The sequence below is a fragment of the Fukomys damarensis genome, unplaced genomic scaffold (assembly GCF_012274545.1).
Source record: "Fukomys damarensis isolate Sample0158 unplaced genomic scaffold, DMR_v1.0_HiC HiC_scaffold_16, whole genome shotgun sequence".
NCBI classification, from domain to species: domain Eukaryota; kingdom Metazoa; phylum Chordata; class Mammalia; order Rodentia; family Bathyergidae; genus Fukomys; species Fukomys damarensis.
Window position 1 is genome coordinate 38088394 of NW_022900928.1, and position 25244 is coordinate 38113637.

Sequence of the window (25244 nt, forward strand, 5' to 3'; positions counted from 1 at the left end):
CACTTTGAAAAGTAAACGATACACTTCAATTCTGGCATCTCTGGTACACAAATGCAAGTAATCTGAACTTTTTTTTCTGTGCAGATTAAAATTCAGTGGAGAAGAAAAATGTAATAAACTAAAAATTGATATAATTTAACACTTAAATTATTACACAGTTCATGACTATGACCACCCAAAACCAAAGCAGATCTACAAAGGTATAAGACCACAGAAACTCCACAGGATGGCTACTGTTGTCTTCAGCTAATGTGTTAGTTCCAAAATTGAGCAATTCACTCCAAATGAAACTGTAATATGAGCTCTTAAATATATTCAAAGTCTGAATATTTGCAGATACAGCTCATCAAAGGTCCAACTATGCACAGAAGGTGACTGGGATGGAGGTATCTGTGATTTATATTTACTCAGATTTTTCCTCATATTCTATCTACTAAAAGACGCTTGAGAATGTTTCTCTTTCACTTTCAAGAATCAGATCAAAAGCAAAAACAATAGCAGCAGTTAACATCTTTAGTGGCTACTGTGCTCCAGGCACTTACGCTATGCATTATCCCACTGATTCCTTACAACCTCAGTAGGTTCTAGGAGACCAGACTCAGGGAAACTAAAGACTCTATCCATGATTGCAGAGCAACTAAGTGTCATATCCAGGACTGAGAATATATAACTCTAGACCTCAGGCTCCTAACAACTGACTGCAAGAACACAGGATCTTAAGTCCAAACACTCGACTTAAAGTCCTAGATCTACTTTTTAGCTATTGGATGTTGAGAAAATAACTTTTCTGAGGGTATTTCCTCTTTTTTTAGGTGAAGAAAATAGTATCTACCATGTAGAGTTAGAGCAGGCTATTAGGGCTTGGTACAGAGTAGGTACTCAGTGAGTACAGTCATGTTCTTAGTTGACAGCCGTATACAACAGAGGTTACCAGCCTGGGAATCAGATCTGGGCTTTAGTCCTGTTTCATCCTCTTTCCAGCTGAGTGAAGTCATTTTATCTCTCATGGTCTCAGCTTCCTCAACTATAACATCTGGGGACAGGGATGGTATCTACCTTCCATAGTTGATGTACAATTAAATGAAATAATAAAGTTCCTCATACCCAGTGAATGCTCCTTAAAGCTTGCTATCTAGATTAAATTTACACAAACCAACTCAAGGCAAAGAGGCATGGTTAATTCCTGCCAACATATTCTGCTTGGATTTCTCACTTTGTACTGACTTTGAAACAAAAATCACATTCTCAAATTTATGTGATCTGACTTCACTGAGCAAAAAGAGTTACTGTTTGAGTCAAATGAGACCCTGCTTCCTCGACTTGGCAGGCAAGGGTCAATCCTGCTTTTGTCTGTGCTACAGTAAAATACAAACACACCGATTTCAGCATAGCAAATCTACCCTTCTCCCTCCATTTTTCTTTTCTTTTCCTATCCCCCCACCGCCCCTTTCTTTTTTGAAACAGGGTCTTGCTATGTACTCTGGGCTAGCCTTGAACTCACAGTGATCCTCCTGCCTCAGCCTCCCAAGTACTGGGATTACAGGCACCACCATGCCCGCTGGATCCATTTTTCTGAAAGCACAAAAAGACAAACTTGCCTCATCTTGTAGAAATGCTGGAACAGATTTGCTCATCCTTTTGAGGTTGTCAGGGTGTGAAAACTGATTATCAGGTTGTGAAGGCACTGTAGAAACTAAACAGCAGCATTTCAATTTCAAAATTATTCTTACAATTTTTAGGCATTAGGCATAAATTGAAAACACACCTTTTCATCTCTTATACACTTTTCATCTTTTATAAAAACGTTAAAGGCAAAGAAGTTCACATGCACAGGATCATGAGGCAAGCAACATGCAGTTTTTATAAATTATATAGAAAGAGAACTAGCGAGGAGTTGAACCAAATTAAAATCAATTTTATCTTTTTTTTTTTTTTTTTGTACCAGGGATTGAACTCAGGTCCTTGTGCTTGTGAGGACGGCACCGGAATCACTGAGCTAAATCCCTGACCCTAAAAATTAATTTAAAAAATATTAGTTCTTATTGAATTGGAGCTGTACTTGAATCATATGAATATAGGCTGTCGATGGGAACTGGTTTTAATGTTTTTCACATTAGAGTTTTGAACACCAAATTCTATAATTTATTGGTTCATCTCCTTGAGATGTATTAACATGATGCTACAGGCTGAAAAACTATTTCATCTGGATATTAAGGATCTTTGTACACAATTCAATACAAGTTATCTTTGACTACTTAGTGCCTAAGAGCAGGTTTATTCATTTAGTGATCGTGAGAATTCCTTTTCTGATAGTGTTTCTCTCTTAAATTATTAAAGAATATAATTTAAAAATTAATTATTTTTTAAAATTATAAATCATTTAGGTGTTTTTATTTATTTATTTATTTTGGTACCGAGGATTGAACCTGGGTCCTTGCGCTTGTGAGGCAGGCAGCAAAACCACTGAGCTAAATCCCCAGCCCCACTTAGGCACCTTTTTAAAAGAGAGTTTTCAATATTGCAAGGCCAACTTATAAGTATCTCAAGATAGAATAATCTAAGAATATGAAAATATAGCATATACAGTTATCTTCTTTCTTATGTAGTAAGTAGAAAACACAAGATGAATTATAATTTTCATTTGCATATCTATAGTTAGAAAACTATGTTTTTCCTTGCCTAATAATCAAAATATCTAAACTTTTCTTATGTTGAATCATAGCTCTTATAATAAAAGAGTTAGAATTTCTTAAGACACTTAGAAAAGTACATGACATGTAGTAGGCTCTGTATGAGTATTTTCATTTTTTGTTTTTGGTTCCAGGGATCAAACTCAGGACCTTGCACTTGCAAGGCAGGCATGGTGTGTATGAGTACTTTTAAAATAAATATTATTGCATAGAAAATCTTTAAATTATACTGTGAACACAATATACATGTTACCTTGGCTTTATCATTAAAAAGATTGAGAATAGATTAAAAATCAAGTTATATTTCTATGTATAACACAAAAGACTCATATATGACCCTCAACATTAGCTAAATTCACTTTAATTGAAAGAAATCTAATGAAAGAAAAACTGAAATTTGAGCTACACACACTAAATACAAATTTCAGGCATTGGGCAGAAATTAAAAACACACTTTTCTTTTATATAGGGGCAGACATGTTTTATAAAAAGGTTAAAGGCACAGTAGATCACAGGCACAGTAGATCACAGGCACAGTAGCCTTAAATATACTCCAAAATCCAGTCATAGTATCTCATTAGCATACCTATTTTAATTCATCACTTTCCAGTAAATAACAATATGCGTGTGAACTATACTAGAGTGAATTATTGGTAGTTAATTAATTGATAATTAAGATTATGACATAATATGGCCCAGTGAGAATAAAAACTTTTTTGTTACATCCTATTATTATTTTCCAAGTATATTGTTGCATGATGGTTTGCAAGTCAAATTCAGTTATAATGTAGTCATTTTTATATTTATGAGCTTAAATTATTTATATTTTGATCATGTTTTTTTTATTTTGTGTTATGGTAAGAATATATTTACTGGTAAAAAGGCACTAAGAATCATTTTAGAAAATGCTAAAAAGTGAGAAATTAATTTCCTCAGAGTTCAGCCCGCAATTGGTCTACTTGTCTTGATCAATAACTGTCTAGGCCAATTTGGAGGCCATGAATAAAGATAGTGACATAGCCACATGGTTATGTAATATTTTCTTTCACACCTCAGGCCAAATGTTGAATAAAACATGGCAAGATAAAGTTAGATGCCCAAACTTGATCATATCCCAGTTCAAAAGCAACTGGAAAAGTCTGTTATCTAACACTTCTTAGAAGCAGAAGTCTTATATTGTCTGCAGTAGCCAGACAGCACATACTCACAAGGGCCAGGCCTGAATTGTCTTCTTTCCTACGCAGCTCTTAAGAATCTGTCAAGTCATGTGCCAAAGCTCAGCACCTTCACCCGATAGCAGGAAGAATTCATGAGCAAAGTCTCAGATTTCATATTAGATAGCACTGACTTCTTGCCTCAGCACATTGTTTATCTAATGACTCTTTCATTTAGCTGCTTACCCCTTTAAGGCCTATTAGCATATCCAAAGGCTGTTGGGGAACTATTATGAAAAATACTGTGGAACTAGCCAGTCATGGTGATGCACACCTGCAATCCCAGCACTCGGGAGGCTGAGGCAGGAGGATCACTGTGAGTTCAAGACCAGCCTGAGCTACATAGTGAGTTCCAGGTCAGTCTCAACTACATAGTGAGACCCTGCCTCAAAAAACAAAAACAAACAAACAAACAAAAAATACTGTGGAACTGAGTGCAGGCAAGGCACATATATTACTGTCTTTATTTTTCCAATGTCTAGATTTATGAAGCCGACTGAAAGCGGGGAGCTGAGAAATCACACACATATCTGCAGGTTTTACTAGGCCCCACAAACATTTAAGAACATCATTTGTCTTTAAAACAGCAGTGACAGCTAAGTAATCTTCAGATTGAATGAAAAAGAGGCAACAACCATTCTCTTTGCATGATGGTAGATATTAATTAGTTGATGGACATTTGCCACCACAGATACACATTCATTTCTAAGATTCAGATGTTCGCATTCCTTTTATGTTGAATATTTGCTGCTGAACTCTAGCTTTGAACCTCAGAATATAAAAGTTGAGCACAAAATTTGCTTTCATAGATTTGTAGAGAGGCAAATACAGCTATATTACATTTAAACTGCCAAAATATAGTTCTTTCTTGGGTCCAATTAAATTGAATACTGTAAATCGCTTCATGGATACAAGGTTATACAGAAGCCGTAGAGATTCAATACCCCAGGCCATACTGCAACATAAAAGCCAAAGGAAATCAGACGATGTCAACTTGATTTTCAGCAGACGTAAAGAGCAGAGACTGACATGTCAATGATATTCAGTAACAACAATATAAATATAACATATATTTTAAATATTTAGCTCTCCCTTAGCATAACCATGAATTTTTAATATAGACCGTAGTAAAATTTTTTAATAAACCCTAATCAGAATGAAATAGTTTTGCAAGCTGCAAAAGTTCAGTGATAAGTGCTACATTATTAATGGGTTAGTTCTTTCAGTACATTTAATTCTATGCAAATAGAATATTCAGTCATTTTGAGAAAAATCCTGCTACTCACTTCTTGGTATGCATTCATTTGTATCTGGTTGGGGATCTGCTTTTTGATCTACCCAGAAGAGTAACATTAAGAATAAATACAATTTTAACAGAGAGATTAAACAATCATGAAAATAAAGCTCAAACGTCAGTTTCACAACAGAAAATGTGGTATATATCAACAGATTTTCAGCTTGCTTTCGTCCATATCCCAGTGTGACTTTCATCAGCCTTCTTAGGGTCTGCTCTTCAACTAAAAACTAAGATCTAGCATAGATGTGCAGCCTCTGTCCTTTCATAAACTAAGCCACAGCATTGAAATGGGAAGGAACAACAAAGCTGAGATTCTTTTCCATGCCCTCCACTAACTGACTAGCCACAACATCTTAGGAAAATCATCAAATTTCTCTGAGCTTTTCTTTTTGGCAAAATGACTAAAATCTTGCCCCTCTATTTCAGTGAGGTTGTTGTAAAATAAGGAAGGCAAAATATTACATAAAAGTAAAGATTTTTAAAGGGTTCTGTCACTACACTTCATATAGGAAAACTCGATAACATTGTTATGACTCCAGTGAAAGCAATTTCGAAAAATAAAAAACAGCCTACAAATATAAATTACTCACTTTCATAAATTCTGAACTCTAAAAATTGGACATTCTTCCATCCCTCACCCCATGAAGGCACTATTGCCCTATTCCTTTAAGAAATGAACCAAGTAATACATGATCTATTGACAAGCTTCAAGATCTTTTGGCTTCTTATATTTAGAATCAATTAATTTTACTCTCAGCCTGAGTTATTTGTATCAGCAGAGGCAAGATTCCTCTACTCTTATCCTAGGACCTTTCCCTTTTTACAGCATTACTGGTTGTGCCTGGTGATCTAAACGCTGAGACTTGAGAATAAAACACAGAAATAACACCGCAAGAACCCCCTCTACTCTTTTTTCCTTCAAAAAGAGTTCTGCAAGTCAGAGCAGTAAAAATCAGTTCATATCCATAGAAACACAATTTCCTATTTATAGAAATCCTTGCTTCCCAGGGTCTCTAATAAGATCCTCACAATGGTATCACCAGAAGCCTTAAATATACACACAGTATTTAACACACTAAGTCAGAACAGTTTTTATAATAACTTAGGCACTACTGGCCACATAGTGGCAAATGACGTTCTTCTATTTATCCAACAGCTGCATCCATCCCAGTGACTGCTCAAATCACCCCAGCCAGAACTTAATACACAAACAGACATGCAAATACATAAAGATATTTACCATCTTCAGCACTACGTACTAATTCTTCTGGCAGATTATCTACTTTTGCTTGATCTGTTTAGGAGAAATTAACAAATGGTTAACACGGCTGACCCATGGAGAGAAAAGAACAATGAGATTGTCTCTGGAAGCTCCCGGAGTTGGAAGCAATTAGTCAAGATGCAGTAAGGGGTGCAACCAAGATGTCTTCCCAAAAATACTTTCTCTTTAGATGAGCTACTTGAGCGAGTGCCATAGCGGGAGCTCCCATTTCAGCCCCGATGCAGCTCACATCAGCACACTGCTGCGCACTGACTCCCAAGGGTTAGAGGGTTAGCTGAGAGCATGCGATCGGCTGGAAGCAGGAAAAAAGCACAAGGCTGCAAACAGCCTTTCTATTCTTCTGGAAAGGGTACGATGCTGGCCATGACTAGCACCTTCCCAAACCTATGGTCATTAACAGATATTTGTGTGAGTGCCTCATCGATTGCGTATGCCTCTGGGAGGCTTGCTTGGGAAGTCAACTGAAGAGATGTAACTGGGGACCAGCTGCTAAGTGGAATTTTGGCAGGCTAGTGTGAGAGTGGGTATCGGTATTTGGAAGGGAGTGTGCAGGAATACCCGTCAGCTGATAGTGATTTTTTTTTTAACTCTACACATTCCTGAATATTTTAAAGCTGCACCATGGAAATAGCTCTGTGCTTCACAGGCAAGAGGTTTGCTAAATTGAACAATTGTTGCTGCGGCTTTTTTTCCCCCCTCAGGGCCCATCACCAACATAAGGAAGAACAATCAGGGCTGTCCAACAAAGAACCACACTTGCCCTCTCTGGGAAGCATTCAGACAGATGTGGGGGTAGACCACTTGTTGAGGAGGCTTTAGAGGGAAATCCTATATTGGGGGAAGGGTGAAATGGGTGACCTTCAAGGTCCCTTCCAACTCTAAGATTTCAAGATCCTTGGGAGGGCGAGGACTGCATTCAAAACTGGGAATTTTGTCTTCAGACCCCTGGTAACCCATTGGTTTCAGGAACTGTTAGGCGGTGAAGTGGCTTTTACTTTTTGTTTTTCAACCCTAACTTTTCAATCTCAATTGCAGATGCCTAAAAACTATTTTAAATCTGAAATGGTCACTTATTGATCATGAGTTGGCACTGGTTAGTTTTTACTCAGTTCTTCTCAAGGCAAAAAAAATCCCAGAGGTATATTTTAGCTTCAAAATAGTAAGAACAAAACCTCTGGAAGTTGTGGTTTCTAAATCCATTTGTCTGCCACACAAGTCCCTGTATACATTGTACTTCCTGTTAGTAGTCAAGAAACCCCTCACCATTTAAAGCAGCACCCAGTGGAGAACAAGGGACCTAAAGGATTATGTGTTAGATAATCTATGGGTTTATATTCCTAATATGCAAAGAAAATATGTGAGTAGAAAACAAGGAATAAGAGAGGAAGGGAAAATCCCTAAAGCCAGAAGTTAATTCAACTCCATATCATAAAAATCCATTAGACACCCAACCCTTGTAATATGGTCCATTCATAAATGCTGCTGATGGTAGTCTGTCAGTTTGAGCCTCAGGTCTGCTTGTGTGCTATAAGTAAGCTATTTTACCCCTCTGAGCTACATTTTCTTTCTACAAAATTAGGACAACAATAATTCTTATTTCACATGGTTTTTTTTTTGTGTGTGTTGGTTAAATGCAACAAAACATGTAAAATTCTTAGACAAGTTTTGGCATATAGTATTCAGTAAGTGTTACCTATTACTATTATTAGCTCTACTAGTACTACTAGCTACCATTGCCCTTTAAAACTCACTATACTGGAGTAAACACTCAAACATCAAAGCTTTGTTTCAGGGAAACCTAGTATTCTAGTAACCAAACTTCATGGATTAACTTAAAAGCAAAATTCCAGAATGTTTCAGGGTGAGCCTCTTCAGCACACTTGGGAAAGGTTATTGTCATCTGTTAGCCCCCATGTTATGGGTTTCAGTGCATGACCACATGCAGTGAGGCCAGAGAAGAGCACACAAGCATTTTTAAGCTTTGGTGAGGTGTGAACAGTGGGGCGAACTTTATTCTCACTTGATGAAGCTGATGAAATGTCTTCTAAACTTTTGGAAGGCATTTTTCTAGCAGCACTCCTTTCCAAAGTTTTCAAAACAGAACTGGGTTCTTCTTCTGAACCTGTTATAAGACAAAACCGATGAACACTGCACAGTCCAAAGGAAAAAACAACCTTTTAATAACCAATGAACACTAAAATGGTAGGTTGAAAAGAGAAACTATGCTACAGCCTTCCTACTTTTATTTAAGAAGTACTGTACAGAAGAAAGTAAATTTCTCCACTATTAACATGTCCTTTTAATGTTTTCTGTTGTTTTTTTTTTTGATGTTTGTGATAGAGTTCGAGGCCTTGCATGTGCTAGGTGAATGTTCTACTACTGAGCTACATCCCCAGATCTTTAACATGCCCTTTTAAAAAATAATTTTTCTGGTCAAGAAATATTTGCAAACATAAACTATTATAGAAACAAGATTACCACATTAATAAAAGCATGATCCCCTAGTGGTTTACATCTCTATTTTAGGTTCATGATTTATTTTGCGCCAGACTTTGAATCTTCCCCCTTAACAATCTGCAGCCACAAAGTGATTTTAAAAACATTTTAAAAATTAGTTGAAGACCATGAAAGGCAGGATTCAGATGTTTAACATCTGTGTATAAATGGATCACAGATGGGTGGGTTTTCCAGATCAATAGATGTATTCTGGATTTCATGATTTAATAAAATTTCCAAAAAATATTTTTGGTAAATAGTCACATTTTACTTAACTAAGATGGCAGGGAAACCCTATAATTTACTAGTACCTTTATTTTATAAAAAGACATTTTAGAACTGAGAGAAATAAAAAGAGGTAATTTCTGAGTAAGAATAACCCTTAAATTAATTTTACAGAAAAATTGTCTAAATTGTCCTTAAGCTCTTCATTCTGACAGTGAAAACTTCATCATGGATAGGCCTTGTTCTGAATATTGACATTTATCCCTGTTTATTCTTGGTGCCTAGAATAGTGATTGACAACAGACACTTCAAAAGTATTTGCTGAGTCAATGAATGAGTCAATGAATGAATGAATGAATGTAAAAACTACATCTCTCAACAATAATTTCCTGAAATGTATTCTAGATTTGCCTAACATTAGTATGCATTCCACACCAAATTGATTCTAAGATGAGTTAGATTTAAGGTGTCCTTTGTTCTAATTTAAGAGGTAAATTATTGCTGACCTCAGAGATTTTATCATGCTAATACAGTAATGTACATAACGTCCAGCTTTTCCAAAAGTGTTTTGCCATGGAAACTTACTCCTTGTAAAGGAAAATGAAACACAAACACAAATCATATATGTAAAGTTGCTCATCACAATTTGTGGTTCCTTGGCAGTTCTTACACTACCCTTGCCAGTTTATTAAAAACTGATAATTTAGGATAGGGAGTATAAATCATGACTGCAACATTTTATACATCTTACTTATAATTTTAAAATATATTCTCTCAGCACTCTGATTAATACAATTTTTAAAAAATAGGCCTTTCTTGTTCAATGAGTGATGCTGGTGCACTATAAACATGCCTAGATACAAGTGTGACACTGTGTAAAGAAAGTGCAAATTTCAAGCCTCCTATGGATCAGTTTACCATAATGATACACGGGGAAATTTAGTGAGGAGATACCTCAACAAGGTTAATGGGCTGACTTTATTCGTGTATATGTTCAGTTTCAGAGATGTTTTTCACTTTTTTTTTTTTTTTTAACCAGCAACCTTCGTGAGAATAACTTCAACTTGACTAATTAAAATTAAAGGTATGGCCAGAAATTTGTCTCAGTGGTTCTGCTGCCTGCCTTACACGTGCAAGGGCCCAAGTTTGATCCCCAGTACCGCCCCCCAAAGTGCTCAGTGCTTGAGCTACATGTGAAGGAACTCAAACTTCATGAGGCATTCACTCAGTCAAGCTTATCTAGTTTCATGGAGATGGGGGTCTATTAGTTGTACAACTCTGATTGTGCAACTTTGGCTAAAATGCCCCACCCAGCGAGCATCCTCTGTTATTTCATCTCTTCTATCAGGTAGCTTCTCATGCCAAGGTGCTCTGCGAGGTTCTCTGTTAAAATACCAAGAGTTGACCAGAATCACAAACTGAGATAAGCCTTATACTTTTATAGCTTGGCTGAACCCAGCACTGCCATGCCCACTTAGATGAACACGGCAATCAAGTAAAATCTTTATACAATGTAGCCAAGGCTGAAGCCAAAGAAATGCAAGAGCTAGGCAATGCATTTAGGTGGAATCAGATGATGTCATCTGACCAAAGTCATAGTCTAGAAGGAGGAGGTCCTGCAGATAATTGAAAATGAGAGGGACAACAAAAATACCACAGCATGAAGTATTGGAGGGAAGGAAAGTTCCACCCCTACATTTGTCACTGATATTTACTAGTTTTAGTAAAACTTTGCTCTTAAATGAGAAATTTGTTTCCATTTGTGGCATTCTCGCCACATTTCTTACTAGAGACTTCTATTTGGATTGTCAATTAAGAAATTCTAATTATTTTCAGAAAGAAAACTGACTTAAATTTTTCAAAGGTGCTTTAGAAACCTCAAAAAAAATACTTTTTAAGTCGAAGTTGCTATAGATTATGAGAAACAAGGTTAGACTCTAGAACACAGTCCTGAAGAAAGCTGTTTCTAAGTGCTGTACTTCTTTTTGTTTTTTTGGTACCATCGAACTTGGGACCTTGTGCTTGCCAGGCAGGCAACAGCGCCAGTGAGCTAAATCCCCAGCCCTAAGCTGTTTCTATGTGAATTGGATGAATACAGAATATGTGAATTTTTGTTATGAAATTTATTTATTATGAATATTTTATTATTAATATTAATTGTTATTTTATTATTTTAAAATTATTATCATTATAAAAAGTTTGGGAGAACCAAAGTGACAAAAAGAATTTAGCACCATTTGGGAGTATTAAATTAATCCCAGTTAGAAAAAAAATCATCCTTGCATCAGCATTCCATAAAGCCGACTCATTATGTGTTAAAAATTACAAAATGCTCACTGGAGGTATTTCTCCAACTTTCTGCATTCGAACTGGTGTTTCCATCTGAAAAATCAGAATCAGAGAAACCTTTTTCTTGTTCTTTGTCTTGTCTCTTATATGATGATGCTAGCATCAATTCAACTTTACTTATTTTTGTAGAGGTTTTTTTGTTTGTCAGGAGAGGAATGGGTTGCTTATTTCTGGACAGATTAATTGCTTTAGGAGCCTCTTCAAAGCCAGGTTCCTGAAAATTCCCTTGTCCCTCTGTGAGGTCTCTTTCCCTGTCCCTGTCCTCTGAAGTTCGTATAGATTTAATGGTTTCTGTTTCATGGTCCACATAAAGTTGTGGGGTTCCAGCGATCTCAACCCTACTACTTGTGGAACCACAAAGATCTACTAATAAATCAGTCACACCTTCATCTCCTCCCAACACTTTATCACACTGGTGGACCTGAGATTCCAAACTACTTTTATCTTTTATTTCCAAGGCCCCTGAGGTTGCCCAGTAAAAATGGGGCACTGTGTCCAGGAATCCGGCCTGCTCTGACCCTGAGGGCTCCTTCTCAGGAGTGTAGTCCTTCACTGACACCTGGAACTGATAAAGAGGATCCTCAGATATTTCTTTAAGAAGTTTCTTAAATCCAGTATCAAAAGCACTCTCAGTTATTGGCAGAGCCTCAGCCTTTTCTATCATTTCTTCTATTTCCTCAGGATGGAATTCAGAAGCAGCTTGCCTGGGTTCCTCAGTACTCCCTATAAACTCTGATAGAGAAAGGGTTCCTGTACCCTTTTCATATTTTGAGGGATAGGTTTGTAGTGTTTCCTCGAGTATTTTTTCTAAGTTAGTACTGAATTTGAGGAACTCTGATTTTGGCTGAATAATTGTTTCCCTCACAATTTCTACTACTTCCTGAGGTTGCTCTTTGCCACACTGAGCCACAGTGGAAACAGATGAGTTAGTGAGCTGTTCTGATGGAGCCATTTGGAGAGCTAAATGTGATCCGACTTCATCAGGAAATACAGTGAATGTATGAAATTCCTTCCTGTCTGGAACAATGGTATTCACTGCAGTTCCCGGCGGAATCGCTTCCAGAGGATTTGGAGGGTTACTTTCTGTTTGCACTTCTTCAGAAAAATCTGCTTTCATTTCTCCAGGACCTACTTCCCTCCCAAATGGATAACTTGAGGAAATTTCTCTAAGGAGCCGCTGTAATGTATCATTTACATCATTCAGTGCAGGTTTGGGTGCAAGAATGACTCTCTCTATGGTCTCTGAAATTTCCCTTAGAGGAGACAATGCCTTATCTTGATAAGCAAGATGAGCATCCCTGGAATAAGTCATATCTTGTGGAAAGTTGGCCACATCCTGAAAGGAATCTTTTCCGTGAAGATGTGAAGGCTGGGCCAGTGCAGGAGAGCCTTCTGCAGTCATCTGAAACAAGTTCTCTTTGTTGAACTGGCACTCAATACTTTCAGCTTTCTGGGTGAGAGTTACATTTCCTGAAGTTTTATACCCCTCTGGAAAAGGAGGTATTATTTCTCTTTGATAGAATGAAGTATTTTGATTTTCTTTTATCTCCTTTTCAAAAAATCTATCCTGTTTAGGCTGCGAGTTGGTTGCAGTGGTAATAGGTTCCATTTTAGTTTGCAAGGAAGAGTGTGAGGTTCCAGTTGTTTCTTTAAGGAGTTTGTCTAGACTTGGTACGATTGTTTTGTGTACATGCTCATTAGGGATCTCTGTAGGTCCTTTGGCTTCTTGTTTATTATCAGAAAAATCTGTCTTTTGAACCCATTTCCCATCTTCAGAAACACCTGGTTCAAGTAGTTGCTTTCCACAAACTTTTCCACTAGAAGGTTGAATTACCAATGAAGCTTCTGAAAGCAGCTTCTGTAAGCTGTCATTAAAAACATCTTTGTAGTCTTTAGACTCAATACTTGTTTTCACTATGGATTCTTGAATCTCTTGCTCTGAGCAATCTCTTTCTTCTTTAAGCACTGGAGTAAGAAACCATTCCATATTCTTCTCCCCATTTTCCTCTGATGAGTCATTTCCTGCCAATTGATGAGTGGACTTTCTGGATGATCTTAAAGGAAATGTGGTATCATCTGGTAGCACCTGCAATATGCTCTTTGAGTTTAATTTATCCACTTCTTCTCCCACCATAATGTTGCTTTGGCTTAAAAGTGCCTCTGTTTCATGGGTATTTTTTCCTGATGATTTAGTGTCACTTAATGTCTTGTGTTTTTGGTTATTAAAAGCCACAGGATTTTTTTGGCTTGTAGTATCCATCTCATAATTATTATCCTTACTGTTTGAATTAGTTCCTTGGTCCCAAAACTTTTTCAAATTTTCAAACTGAGAGTAATGATAGACCTGTTCTGTATTGGGTTCATCCATTCTTTCTTTTAAGGACATAACTTTAAAGTTGGCACTTGATTCACCAATTAGAAATCTATGTTTATCCCGAGAAGTACACATTTCACACTCAGTATTTGATGGTTGTTGCAGTACTGGTAAAGGAATGTCTCTTCTAGAATGCAAACTGTCTTCCACTGGCAATTGTTTTATATCTTCATTTATCTCATTATGAAACAGAGACACTTTATCTGATTGGTCGGTTAAAGGATAGTTTTTGGATGAACCTGATATTTGGGGTTTGGTCTCTTTAGGTTTATTTGAGGAGTAAAAACCAGAGAGATGGGAAACTTGATCATTTTCATCAAGGACCACTAGTTTGGCAGTGACTTGAGTAAATTCACTCTGGCCTGTACATAAACTGTCCAAGGATGCACCCCATGACATCTCAGGCTGCAATGCATTAGCAGGTTGTTCCTGGCTACCTGAAGATGTGGGTTCTTTATGAGTTAACTTAGCAGCAGCTGCTCTCTCTCCTTCCCAAAAGGATATTCTTTCCCTCACTCTTTTGTATTTCTCTCTTTGCACTTGGCTCTTGGGAACCTCACCAGCTTCCTGCTGGAGTTGGACCTCAGGCTTCTTCCAAGGAGATTCATTGTTGGCAGTCCTAGGTAGCAACTCACTATTCTCTGTCTCTAAAGAACTTTCCAGCATGGAAGTTTTGTCCTCTTTGCTCTTTCTCTCTACTTTCATGTTGTCTTTCAAATTTGACTCTTGGACAACTGTTGAAGAGTCAAAATTGACTTCTGAGTTTCCTTTATTTTTTTCATTTTCATGAAGCTTGTGATCTTCTTTACCAAAGCTGCCAATATTCTTAGTGTTATATGGAATGTGTACTTCTGCATAAGATCCTTTGAGAAGATTGTAGGAGTAGTTACTGATTGAGTGAAGTACCCCATTTCCTTTTCCTATGCTTTTTGAATCTTGGCTAGAGTCCATATTTTTATTCCCTTGACTTAAAGCACGATTGCTTTCAAGTGCTTGCAGTACACCCAGACCTTCTGAGGAGTCTTCTTGGGACAAATTCATATATTTGGATTTAATATTTGCATCATTATCTTGGCACTCTTCAAAAAGCAGCTTCTCTCTTTCTACTTGAAATGTCAAATCAGATGTTACAGGCTTCATTTTAACTTTGGTAGGTGACAGGGCTTTGGAGCCATTTTCTCTTAGACTTGTGTCATCTGTTACAGAGGCAATAGGAACTTGTGACTTGGAGTCTATTTTTTCTTTGGGCTCTTTCCCTTGGGGAAGTTGGAGGGATGACTTATTGTCATCTGAATAAGCACTTTGGTTAAACCAGTCTAGGACTTTAGATATGGAATCATCAGTTGTCTTCTTTATCTCAGTGACACATGGACCACAGCCTGAGGATGTCTTAGCTTTTGGAGTCATAAGAAGAGGGGGCTTACCTTGCTGATGGACTCTAGAACTGCAGTCTGGCACCTGAGATGGCTCAGGCTCAACACAATGAGACAGTTCATCTGTAACACAAAAACGCTTTTCTAAACAAGAGAATGCTTAAAAATTATTATCAGATCACTCATATTCTCTTTTGAAAAAAGTTATTTTTTTTTATTTGTACTTTCTACATTTTTCAGGGGTTGGTCATTCTAAGTAAGGTGCCCTATGACAATAAAGGAAGACAAATGTGGATTATAGTATATCAGCTTAACTGGAAAAATTTCTTTGAAGTCCTAGGTTTATTTTAAAAATTCATGTGAGTTTTATATTCTGCTCCATGTTACATTTTAAATATTAATTTGATCTTACTCTCAAATCTTGGTATAGGACTGACACTCCAGGAAGGTATACCATGTTGGTTTAATGACTTCACAAATCCTCTGGCACACTGTCATAAACATGAGAAGGGGCTTATATCCAATTTGAGGAGCACAGATTCAAGTGATTTTAGAAATTAGAAAACCAACTATCAAGTAAGATTGAACAAGGAATTCCCTGCAGAATATCTGAATGAGAACACACACATTGCTTTAGTCCTGATATTCTGAACCAGAATCTCTGAAGATAAGGCTGCTATTCTAGTGATTGTTTTGCAAACTGGAGTTTAAGAACCCTGATCTCAATAGGCTCCTCCATTATGCCCTTTTTCCTTTCTATCATTTGTAAGTCAGAATTTATATCTAGGAGCCAAATAAACAGAGGACTGACAAAGAATGATCTCTACCTGCCCCATTACATCAGCTAACTAAAGTCTAAGAGGCTAGAGAAGGATATTTACATTTTTTTCTAAGCTATCAAGAAAGCAGACTGCTCCCTGAGCCTTCATCAGAAGGCACATAGTACATTTTCATGAGAGAACTTAGACATTTTCTAAAATTTATAGGCATTTAGTTAAAATTCAAAATTTTCAGCATTCCTGAACAGGGATGTTCTTAAGATCTGTGTGAAACTGGGTGTAGTGGCACATACTTTATAATCCCAGTACTCAACAGCCTGAGGCAGGAGGATTGCTGTGAGTTCAAGGCCAGCCTGAACTACATAGGGAGATCCTGTCTCAAAAAACATACAAAACAAAAAAAACTGCACTTAAAAACATGTTAGTTAATAAAATTCTATCTTTAATTTCAACCATCAGCCCTGGATAAATGTGTAAATTACAAAGAGTTTGCACAATAATTGACACATGGTAGATATTGGTTTCCTTCCTTAAGTATAAATTCTATTATTAAATATGTCAATAATTGTGAGGTTCCGTTGATAAACCTTCAAGAATTGTTTACAGATTATTTAATAATAATTTTTAAATGTTTGTGATATATTGCTAGTGGAAAAAGTCTTGGCAGTATAATAACAATTTATAAATTATAGTCATGACTAAAAACTTTTGGAAGACTACAATAAAATGTTTTCAATAGATAATGTTGGATGATATCACAGATGAGCTTTTTAAAAAATCTATGTGCATTCTTAAATATTTTATAATAAAAAGCTATTGCTTTAAAAATAGGAACAATTATTTTTTAAAATTCAGTTTCCAGTAATGTTTTGTTTCCTCTGAGGAATTCTTTTTCCCAGTGTGAAAACTAGCATGATATTGATGTTCAGAGCTAAAGCCAAATCTTTATGGTTCACAGACGTAAGAGTTCAGCATTTTTCTCCTAGTTTTGTTTCATGTCATAGTGCTTACATTTTTGTCCTAAATCAAAAGGGAGAAAGCAGGGGCTCTTTTTGTTTATAAATAATCCTTGTGGTTAGAATAGTGTCAGGCAATCAAAATAGGTTTAGCTGATGATGCTTTGTTCCAGATTTAATGGTCAGTTTGGATTTTAAAATCAGAATGCATAAGTAAATACAAATTATAGTCTATGAGAAAGTGTGAGTTCAAAAACAGGGAAATAAACAATTCTTTATAATCAACTACAATAGAGAAATATTACTTTTGAAATTTTTTTATCCTTTCAATGAATATTTAGTAACTATCATGCCATTACTTTCTAATGTTTAGTCAAATGTCAGCAATTTCCTTTAGTATGAGTTGCCTTTTTTGTGTGTGTATGGTACTAGGGTGGAATCCAGGGGTGCTTTACTATTGGGCTATACCCACAGCCTTTTTCAATTTTTAGTTTGAAAGTCTCACTAAGATGACCAAGCAGGTCTCAAACTTTTGATGTTCCTGCCTCAGCCTTCTGAGTAAGTGGGATGATAGAAATAAGCAAACATGCCCAGCAGAGTTCTTTTATTTCTCAAAGAAGTATTGGCTAACTTTTAATTGTTTTTGTACCAGGGATCAAACTCTGGTCCTTGAGCTTGCAAGGCAGGTGGCGGAACCACTGAGCTAAATCCCCAGCCCTAACTTTTAATTTTTTAAAAAAGTTCTGTTTCATTCAAATGTTCTAAAATTTTCAAGTAGAAAGGGAACATTGTCTTTGAAGAAGTGGACTGACTTGGAAATGTGTGAAACTGTAAAGCTGAGCAAAAGTTATTCAAATTTGGGCAACTGAGAGAGAAAATTGATTGATGTGATTATAAATGTTCCTGACTAAAAAAATGGATGCAGACTTAATGAAGTCAGGAAAGAATGTACAGCAGTATTTTTCCCATTCTTTCTTAAAAAAAAAAAAAAACTTAAGAATTGGAAATAACCATAGAGATATGAGGAAGTAGTTGAGACATCCCCTGACAGTGGTGAGATCTTCAAGGGAGGACAGCTTAGCAGGAAAAGCAGCACCTTAAGTGCCTCTTAGCCAGCATTTCTGCAGTCAGGGACAAACATTTTCAGACCATGGGCAGGCCAAAATCAAGGGTTTCTTCACATTAAGAACTCAAAGTCTGGTTTCTCATTCTTTGAGGCTAAGAAAGTGAAGTCTCTCTTGCAACTGGAAGAGAAACCAATGTTTGGTAAAATGGTAAAAAATTTACATTCTGTGAGCAATAACATATTCACTCAGTGAAAAAGTATTAGCATTTTTTAAATTCTTCTATGGTATACACCCTTGTTTAACTCAAAACATTCTCATTTGTTTAACAGAAATGGTTACACTTTTTGTGGTTAAACATAATAGACTAAACACAAATATGGGTTATTTCAGTAATATTGGTGGGTAAGGAAAGCCTCTAAACCCATTTGAATTCTAGATGGAATGCTTAAGAGGCAAAATTGACCTTCTACAGGGCTGGCTGACCTGGCTATTCCAAGCCCACAGAGCTTTTTTAATCTGGAAGTGACAATTCTCTTACCAGCAGGGTTTGGGCACAATTCTGATTCAAGCCTTGTTAATTTTGATGATTTAGCTTGGTGTTCACTGATGGTGGGTGAATTCTCAGTGGACTGTGGTTCTGCATTTAGAACTTCTGTGTGAGACTGCAGCCCATCATTTGGAAAAGAACCAGAAGTCACTGGGAGATATGTTTCATTTTCTGATGAACTTGGGCTTGAGGCTGACTGATGAAAAGGCTGAGGCTTTTTGTACTGGGATGGTTTAGGCTCATCTATGTCCTCTGAATCTTCTGTTCCATTTTTCAACCTGTCAGGTTCTAAAACACTAAATTCTCCCACTTCCCTGCCACAGATTAGCCCAGAACTCTGAGGAAGTTCATCCTTTACTGCAGAGAATCTCACATGCTTCATTGGCTCCAATGAGCTTGGGGAAGGGTCATCTTCTAAAGAATGCTCTTTCTCAGAAATCTTCTCATGGATGGTAATGCCGGGTGACATAGTTTTGCTTTTGGGTTCAAAGTTGTGATTTAAACGAAGAGTTTCAGAGTCTGTACTACTGGAACTGGAGTTGCGTTTGAGGATCCCTCTCGGAGCCCCTCTGGCATTCATGGAGTCTATCCTTTGTCTAGGAAAAGACTGGCTATCATCTTGCTTTACATCATTTGATTTGTAAATCAGTTTTCTGGCTTTAGGGATTGGAGCCTTGATTTGGGATCCATTTTCAGGATATGCTGGCACAGTCTGCTTTGATTTCTCTAAGTTCTGGCTTGATGTATCTTGGTTAGATGACCTTTCTTTTGACTCTGATAATTCATCTGAAAATGAAAACATGTCAGGTAATATATCAAATGGGAAGCAACTCTACAATTTAAAATAATTATAAACTTAGCCTATATTTGGTTAAAAAAAAAAAGTATTAACATATGGAAGGCAATCAAGCAGGTAGCAGAAGTACACACCTGATGTCCCCAAAGCCTATGAAAATTCATCCATTGAAGCACAGAGGATATTTAGGTCAATAAAATTATGGTGTACGACACTATATTGCTGGATACATGTTATCTGTCAAAATCTAGAGTATACAACATTAAGAATGATCCCTGATGTAAATTCTTAACTTTGAGTGCTAATGTGTCTCAAAGTAGTCAGTTATAACAAACACACCAGATTGCTGGGAGATGTTAAATTAACAATAGGGAAATGATGAATGTATGGGATTAAGGTATATACGCATAATATGTGAATCTTCTGCTCAATAAGGTTGTGAACCAATGCTCTAAAAAACAAAGTCTGTTAGAAATTGATGTATGAATTTTATTGTACAGCAGATAAACTGCACATTTAAGATTACCATGCTTTATATACTTTGCGGAATTTTATAATTAATATTAAAAGTTTTTTAAAAAGATTAGAAAATTTGTCAGAAGATGTATAAAAAAACCCCACAGAAGTCCCTTTAAAAATTCATGTATTTTAGGCCAGGCGTGGTGGTTCACACCTGTAATCCCAGCACTCGGGAGGCTGAGGCAGGAGGATCACTGAGAGTTCAAGACCAGCCTGGGCTACATAGTGAGTTCCAGGTCAGTCTCAACTACATAGTGAGACCCTGTCTCATAAAAAAAAAAAAATCATGTATTGAAATTAGAAAAAGGTAACACAAAGGAAAAGAAAACAAAATCTAAAAACTTGAAACAAAAAAATGTTTCGGCAAAAAGTTAAAAAAAAAAAAGCAGGTAACACATTCCAATTTCTTTTCCTACAAAATATTTCATGTACTATAAAGTATGCCAAATGAAAAAGACATTTAAACTGGTTACTTGATCAGGCATGGCGTGCATGCCTATAATCCCAGCACTCTGGGAGGCAGAGATAGGAGGAGTCAAAGTTTGAGCCTGACCTGGGCAACATAGCAACTCAACAAGACCCTATTTAAGTAAAATAAAATAAATTTTAAAAGGTCAAGGGATGTAATTTAGTGAGAAAACCCTGGGTAATCCACAGTACCTCCATACACATACACGTTCACACACACCACACACAAACACACACATACAAAAGCAAGCTACTTGAAACCCTTAGCTCCACTATCCAATTGTTAATTTTTTTTTTACACCTTGACTAATCTTTAATGCAGGTGGAATCTCTTCTAACAATTGTTTTGGGAGATACTGAACTTTCTAGTATTTCCTTCTAATGTTACATAAGAACAATAAAATTCTGAGCTGATAATTACAGATTAGAAGTGGACTTTTTGTTTTGAGGCAACTTGTTGATAGGAAAATTCTCTTATGTAAAGTTAGATTATGTGTTTTTGGTTAAAAAAATTTCCCATTCCACTGATGAGGTCACACACAAGTGGCACCTCCAGGATTAGAATATGTGAACTTCCAGTGACTAAAATTTCTGCCATCTCTCCCTCAGGGGAAGGCAGGAAACCAACAGGCATAGCAGAATGAGAAACCATCATAACTTTCCACTTTCTTGGGAAGTTACTTATGTGAAAGGATCTCTGGGAAGGTTCCCTAGTCCACAGATAACAAAGATAAAAATACCTAGTCCATAAAAATAATATTTACCCTCTTTTGAAATCTGAAGTAAACCATTGCTTCCATTTTCTGACTGCTCACTTTTAGTTTGTTGCAATAAGTGATCTTCTGGTAACTTGGAGCCATTAAATGGATTCTTTCTTTGCTAAGGAAAAATATTGTTTATTAAACTTTAAATGTCACAGCAGCAACTCGGTTTGTTAGCAAATGTTTGTTATCACCAATATATGATAGTTTTACTCAATCATTTTTATAATCTGGCATGTTTGAAAACAATCCAGTTAATTTCAAAGGCACAGAATTACCATACAAGGGGGCCGGGGATTTAGCTCAGCTGTTCGGTGGCCTGCCTTGCAAGCGCAAGGACCCGAGTTCAATACCCGGTACCAAAAACAAAACAAAACAAGAATTACCATACAAGGGCTGATCAAAATATACAAGGAATATTTAAATTTGGGGGGGAGGGAGGGTACTGGGGATTGAACACGGGTCCTTGTGCTTGCCAGGCTGGCGGTGGCACCGCTGAGCTAAATCCCCAGCCCGGAATATTTAAATTTTTAAAATTGTTACAGTAAGACACAATGCCATTAATTCCCCTCAAAATACTGCCCCCCTCAAACAAACATCCCATTATTCTTGCTTCTTTCTAAAGCAGTTCTAGATGTCCTCTTTCATGTCTTTACAAGGTGTGATAAAAAGAAATACAGTGAATGTGGCTGCTGAGTGCCATGCAGAGGAAAGGCAGGCTCGTGCAAATATGATGCGTCTTCATCCACCTTATTCATCTGCTCTGGAAAGGTGAACATTTTGAATTGGTTCAGGACCCTGAAATAGCCCAGCACAACTAAAGATGCTCACAAAAGTGGACCTCCAGAAGTGCTTCAGAAAGTGGCAAGAAAGATGGGATGAGTTTATTTGAATTGGGGGGAGGTGTTTTGAGGAGTATTAAAAGTAATGGGTCTTTATTGTAATAAATTTTTGAGATTTAACCATTCACCATAGCTTCAATCACAAAATAAATAAGCAAAATTACATAAGATATACCCCATGCCAGAAACTTACAAAGTTAGATCAAAGACAGGCATTCAAGTAAAAGCTCCGTAATTTATAGGTGAGAAAATGTGGCTTAGACATAACAAAGACCTGGTCGTGGTCAGGGCAAACCTTTATCTTTAATCAGGTCAGATTTCCGCCAATATTCTTTCTACAACATCAGATGCTATTTGTGCTAGATCGCAGCTGTTTGAAATACAATTGTGAGTGACCTTTCCAAATGACTTAGGAGATTCTTCCGTTATCCTGAGGTGGCTTATGGTTAGTCAATTCTAATCACAGATTATTATTAATATAAGATTGAATATCTATGTTTACTGTCTACGGTTGTATAAACTAATAATGCTCTCAGAGTAGCAGATCTCTAACGGAGATTCAGGAAGCTCTGAATTAAAAAAAAGGACAGAGGTAGAACTAATGAGCCACATTCCATATGCCTAAAAAATCCAGAGCCAGGCGTGGTGTGGCGCACACCTGTAATCCCAGCTCTCGGGAGGCTGAGGCAGGAGTATCACTGTGAGTTTGAGACCAGCCTGGGCTACATAGTGAGTTCCAGGTCAGTCTCAACTACATAGTGAGACCTTGTCTCAAAAAAAAAAAAAAAACAAACGGACATATACCTGAAAGAAGCAGTACCAAATAGCTTCAGATTTTACTCTCTGGGGCAAGAAATCTGGGTTTTTAGCTATAAACGTAGTGCAGTATTCATCAACCACACAAGTGTGACTTCTTACACTAAATAGTAAAAATTATCTGTATTTGGTAGCAAAAAAAAAAAAAGTACTGCAAAATTCTCTTTATTCCTTGGTACTTTGATAAAGTGAGAAAAATAACGTTCCCACTAAAAATCAGATTTTTGAAGTTTGGACTCAATCTACCTTGGCTGGAGACAAAGGTGCTTTCCTTGTATTTTCCTGGGACATAGTCATCACAGACGAAGCTGGATTTACTGCACTGGAACTGCAAAAGAAACCATAATTCACAGAATAAAAATTTACCCTTTGAGGAAGCATAAATCATGCCATTAAAAAGCCAAAAGCTAGGGGCTGGGGATGTAGCTCAGTGGTGCTTGCACAAGGTCCTGAGTTTGATCTGCAGTAACAGGGTGGGGAAAGAAAGCCAAAAGCTAGTAAAGAGGATAGGAGAAGTCTGTAAAATCAAACTGCCAGGAAGGGAGAGAGAATCAGGACCCAGGGTTGATTTAGCCCTGAAGGAAAGGCAACAGCGGAACAGTAATGAAAGACAAGCATGAGAAAGGACAAACGTTTCCATCAGCAGCTTTTATCCCAGTGCTAGAAACATGGGAGGTTCACAATTTAAACTGGTAGAAATGAACTAAGCTAAGATCAGATGAGGGATAGAAAGGGAGCAATTGATTTCATTGCTGAAAAGAAGCCCCAAAGATTTAGAAGCCCTGAAATTTTAGAGCTTGAGTCCATTGGAGGCAGGGCCAGAATGGCAGTGCTTAGTCTTAACTCAGGTCGAAGATAACTGAAGAAAACTCAAGCGACTTGGCAAAGAGACAGAAAAGGCAGCAGACCAGAGGTAGACGCTATGCACCCAGGCTGATGTGCTTGAGACCTTTCAACACAACTATCCAAAAAGGCAAGGTGAGTTCTTAATCAAATAAGGAAGAGTAAAGACAAATAGAGTATGCAGAAGATAGGGGAAGAGTAGATGCCTGAAGCTGGTTTAAAGAAGTAAGGAGGACTCTCTGCTCGGAGGCTGGGAACTTATGACGTGGGTGTTACTCATTTTCTTTTAAGACAAAAGATGTTAATGTATGAGTTGCTTTTTTAAAAAACTAAAACCTCGGCATTCAGGTTTTATTGCTTGTGATAAATAAATGGGCTTTGGGTTGCAGTTTGGGGACTCCTCTCTGAAAAGTTCGCCACCACTGCTCTGGACTATGATTCCCTCTCTTAGGGATAGGGCAGCACTGTGAGATAGTAAGGCAAGAGCGAAAGGGGAAAGACAAGTCTAGCAGGCTCCTTCCTGAACCACCACTCCTTTAACTGTGAGTAAGAAGGGTAAGAAGGGTTGTAGTGCCCCTGGAGGGGAGAGAACCTGCTTAGACTGCTTCCTCCAGTGCCCTTGCCTGGGGCATAGGAGATGAAGTCACCATTGAGTAAAATAACAGTTCCCTGTTAAATGCTACTTTGCTTAGTGAAGCCCAGAATCAAGAGCTTAGAAAATACCTCCCGAAGTACTGGCTGTCTCCCCACAGGGCAGGAACTGAAGGCCTGGGAAAGGGAGCAGTATGCCCCAAAGCCATGGAAACTTGCCCTAAATTATTGTAACTTAAGTCTTAAACTTGTGGGTTAGACATTTCTGCAGTTAATTTCCTTTCCTTACCTCTGTAGTTCAATTGCTATTTTGGCATAGTTAATCTCAGGAAAGGTAAACCCTGAGGAAGCCACTCTTCCTCTCTTCTCCCTCCTATTTGTTCTAGAAAGGAATTATAGCAGATAATGTAGATTATATAAAATACAGCCTGATTACATGAAAGAAAGGAGGGGAAGGGATACAGGGAAAGAGTAGGGAATAAAGGAGGAACTTACGGAGCAAGAATTTGGACAGAAGGACACATTGTAAGAGTCCTCCATTCCTGTAATAGGTAGATACAAACTTGAATTAAGTTATCTAGCAGCAAAATTTAATAAAGAGGACTGGGTATGTAGCTCAGTGGTTCTGCTGCATGCCTCACAAGTGAAAGGTCCCAAGTTTGATCCCCGCTATCAATAAAAAAAATTTTTTTAATAAACCTGGTTACTAATAGAATTCAGCATTCAGACAACAAAAACAACCAACATTTCAGAACTAAAAAGCAAATTTTCTTCATTTTAAGACTAGTGAGTAATCTGAGGAAAAACATCTTTATAGCAGATGCTGTGCTCAATTTCTCAGTACAGGTATTTTGTATGATCTCCCTTAATAAATATAGCAGTCAGGACTAGGGCTTTAGCTCAGTGGTTACGCTGCCTGCCTTGCAAGCTCAAGGTCCTGAGTTTGATCCCCAGTACCA

At 37.3% G+C, this 25244-nt stretch overlaps 1 protein-coding gene across 12 annotated transcripts in view; it reads right to left on the reverse strand.

The window, feature by feature from the left end:
- The window catches only part of Sytl2 (synaptotagmin like 2), a 132937-nt gene that overhangs the window by 17336 nt on the left and 90357 nt on the right, over window positions 1–25244 (reverse strand). For 5 of the 12 annotated variants that reach the window (XM_019208887.2, XM_019208885.2, XM_019208886.2 and 2 more), the window contains 8 exons: window positions 23098–23179; window positions 21197–21311; window positions 18641–19435; window positions 11542–15423; window positions 8504–8605; window positions 6442–6495; window positions 5191–5238; window positions 1599–1693 (listed from right to left, as the gene is read on the reverse strand). In XM_019208887.2, coding sequence (XP_019064432.1) covers window positions 1599–1693; window positions 5191–5238; window positions 6442–6495; window positions 8504–8605; window positions 11542–15423; window positions 18641–19435; window positions 21197–21311; window positions 23098–23179 — 5173 coding nt within the window. Of the gene's footprint in view, window positions 1–1598; window positions 1694–3898; window positions 4210–5190; window positions 5239–6441; window positions 7426–8503; window positions 8606–11541; window positions 15424–18640; window positions 19436–21196; window positions 21312–23097; window positions 23180–25244 lie in introns of those variants that run through there. The other 7 variants (XM_033764257.1, XM_033764255.1, XM_033764253.1 and 4 more) reach the window with 6 other exon arrangements.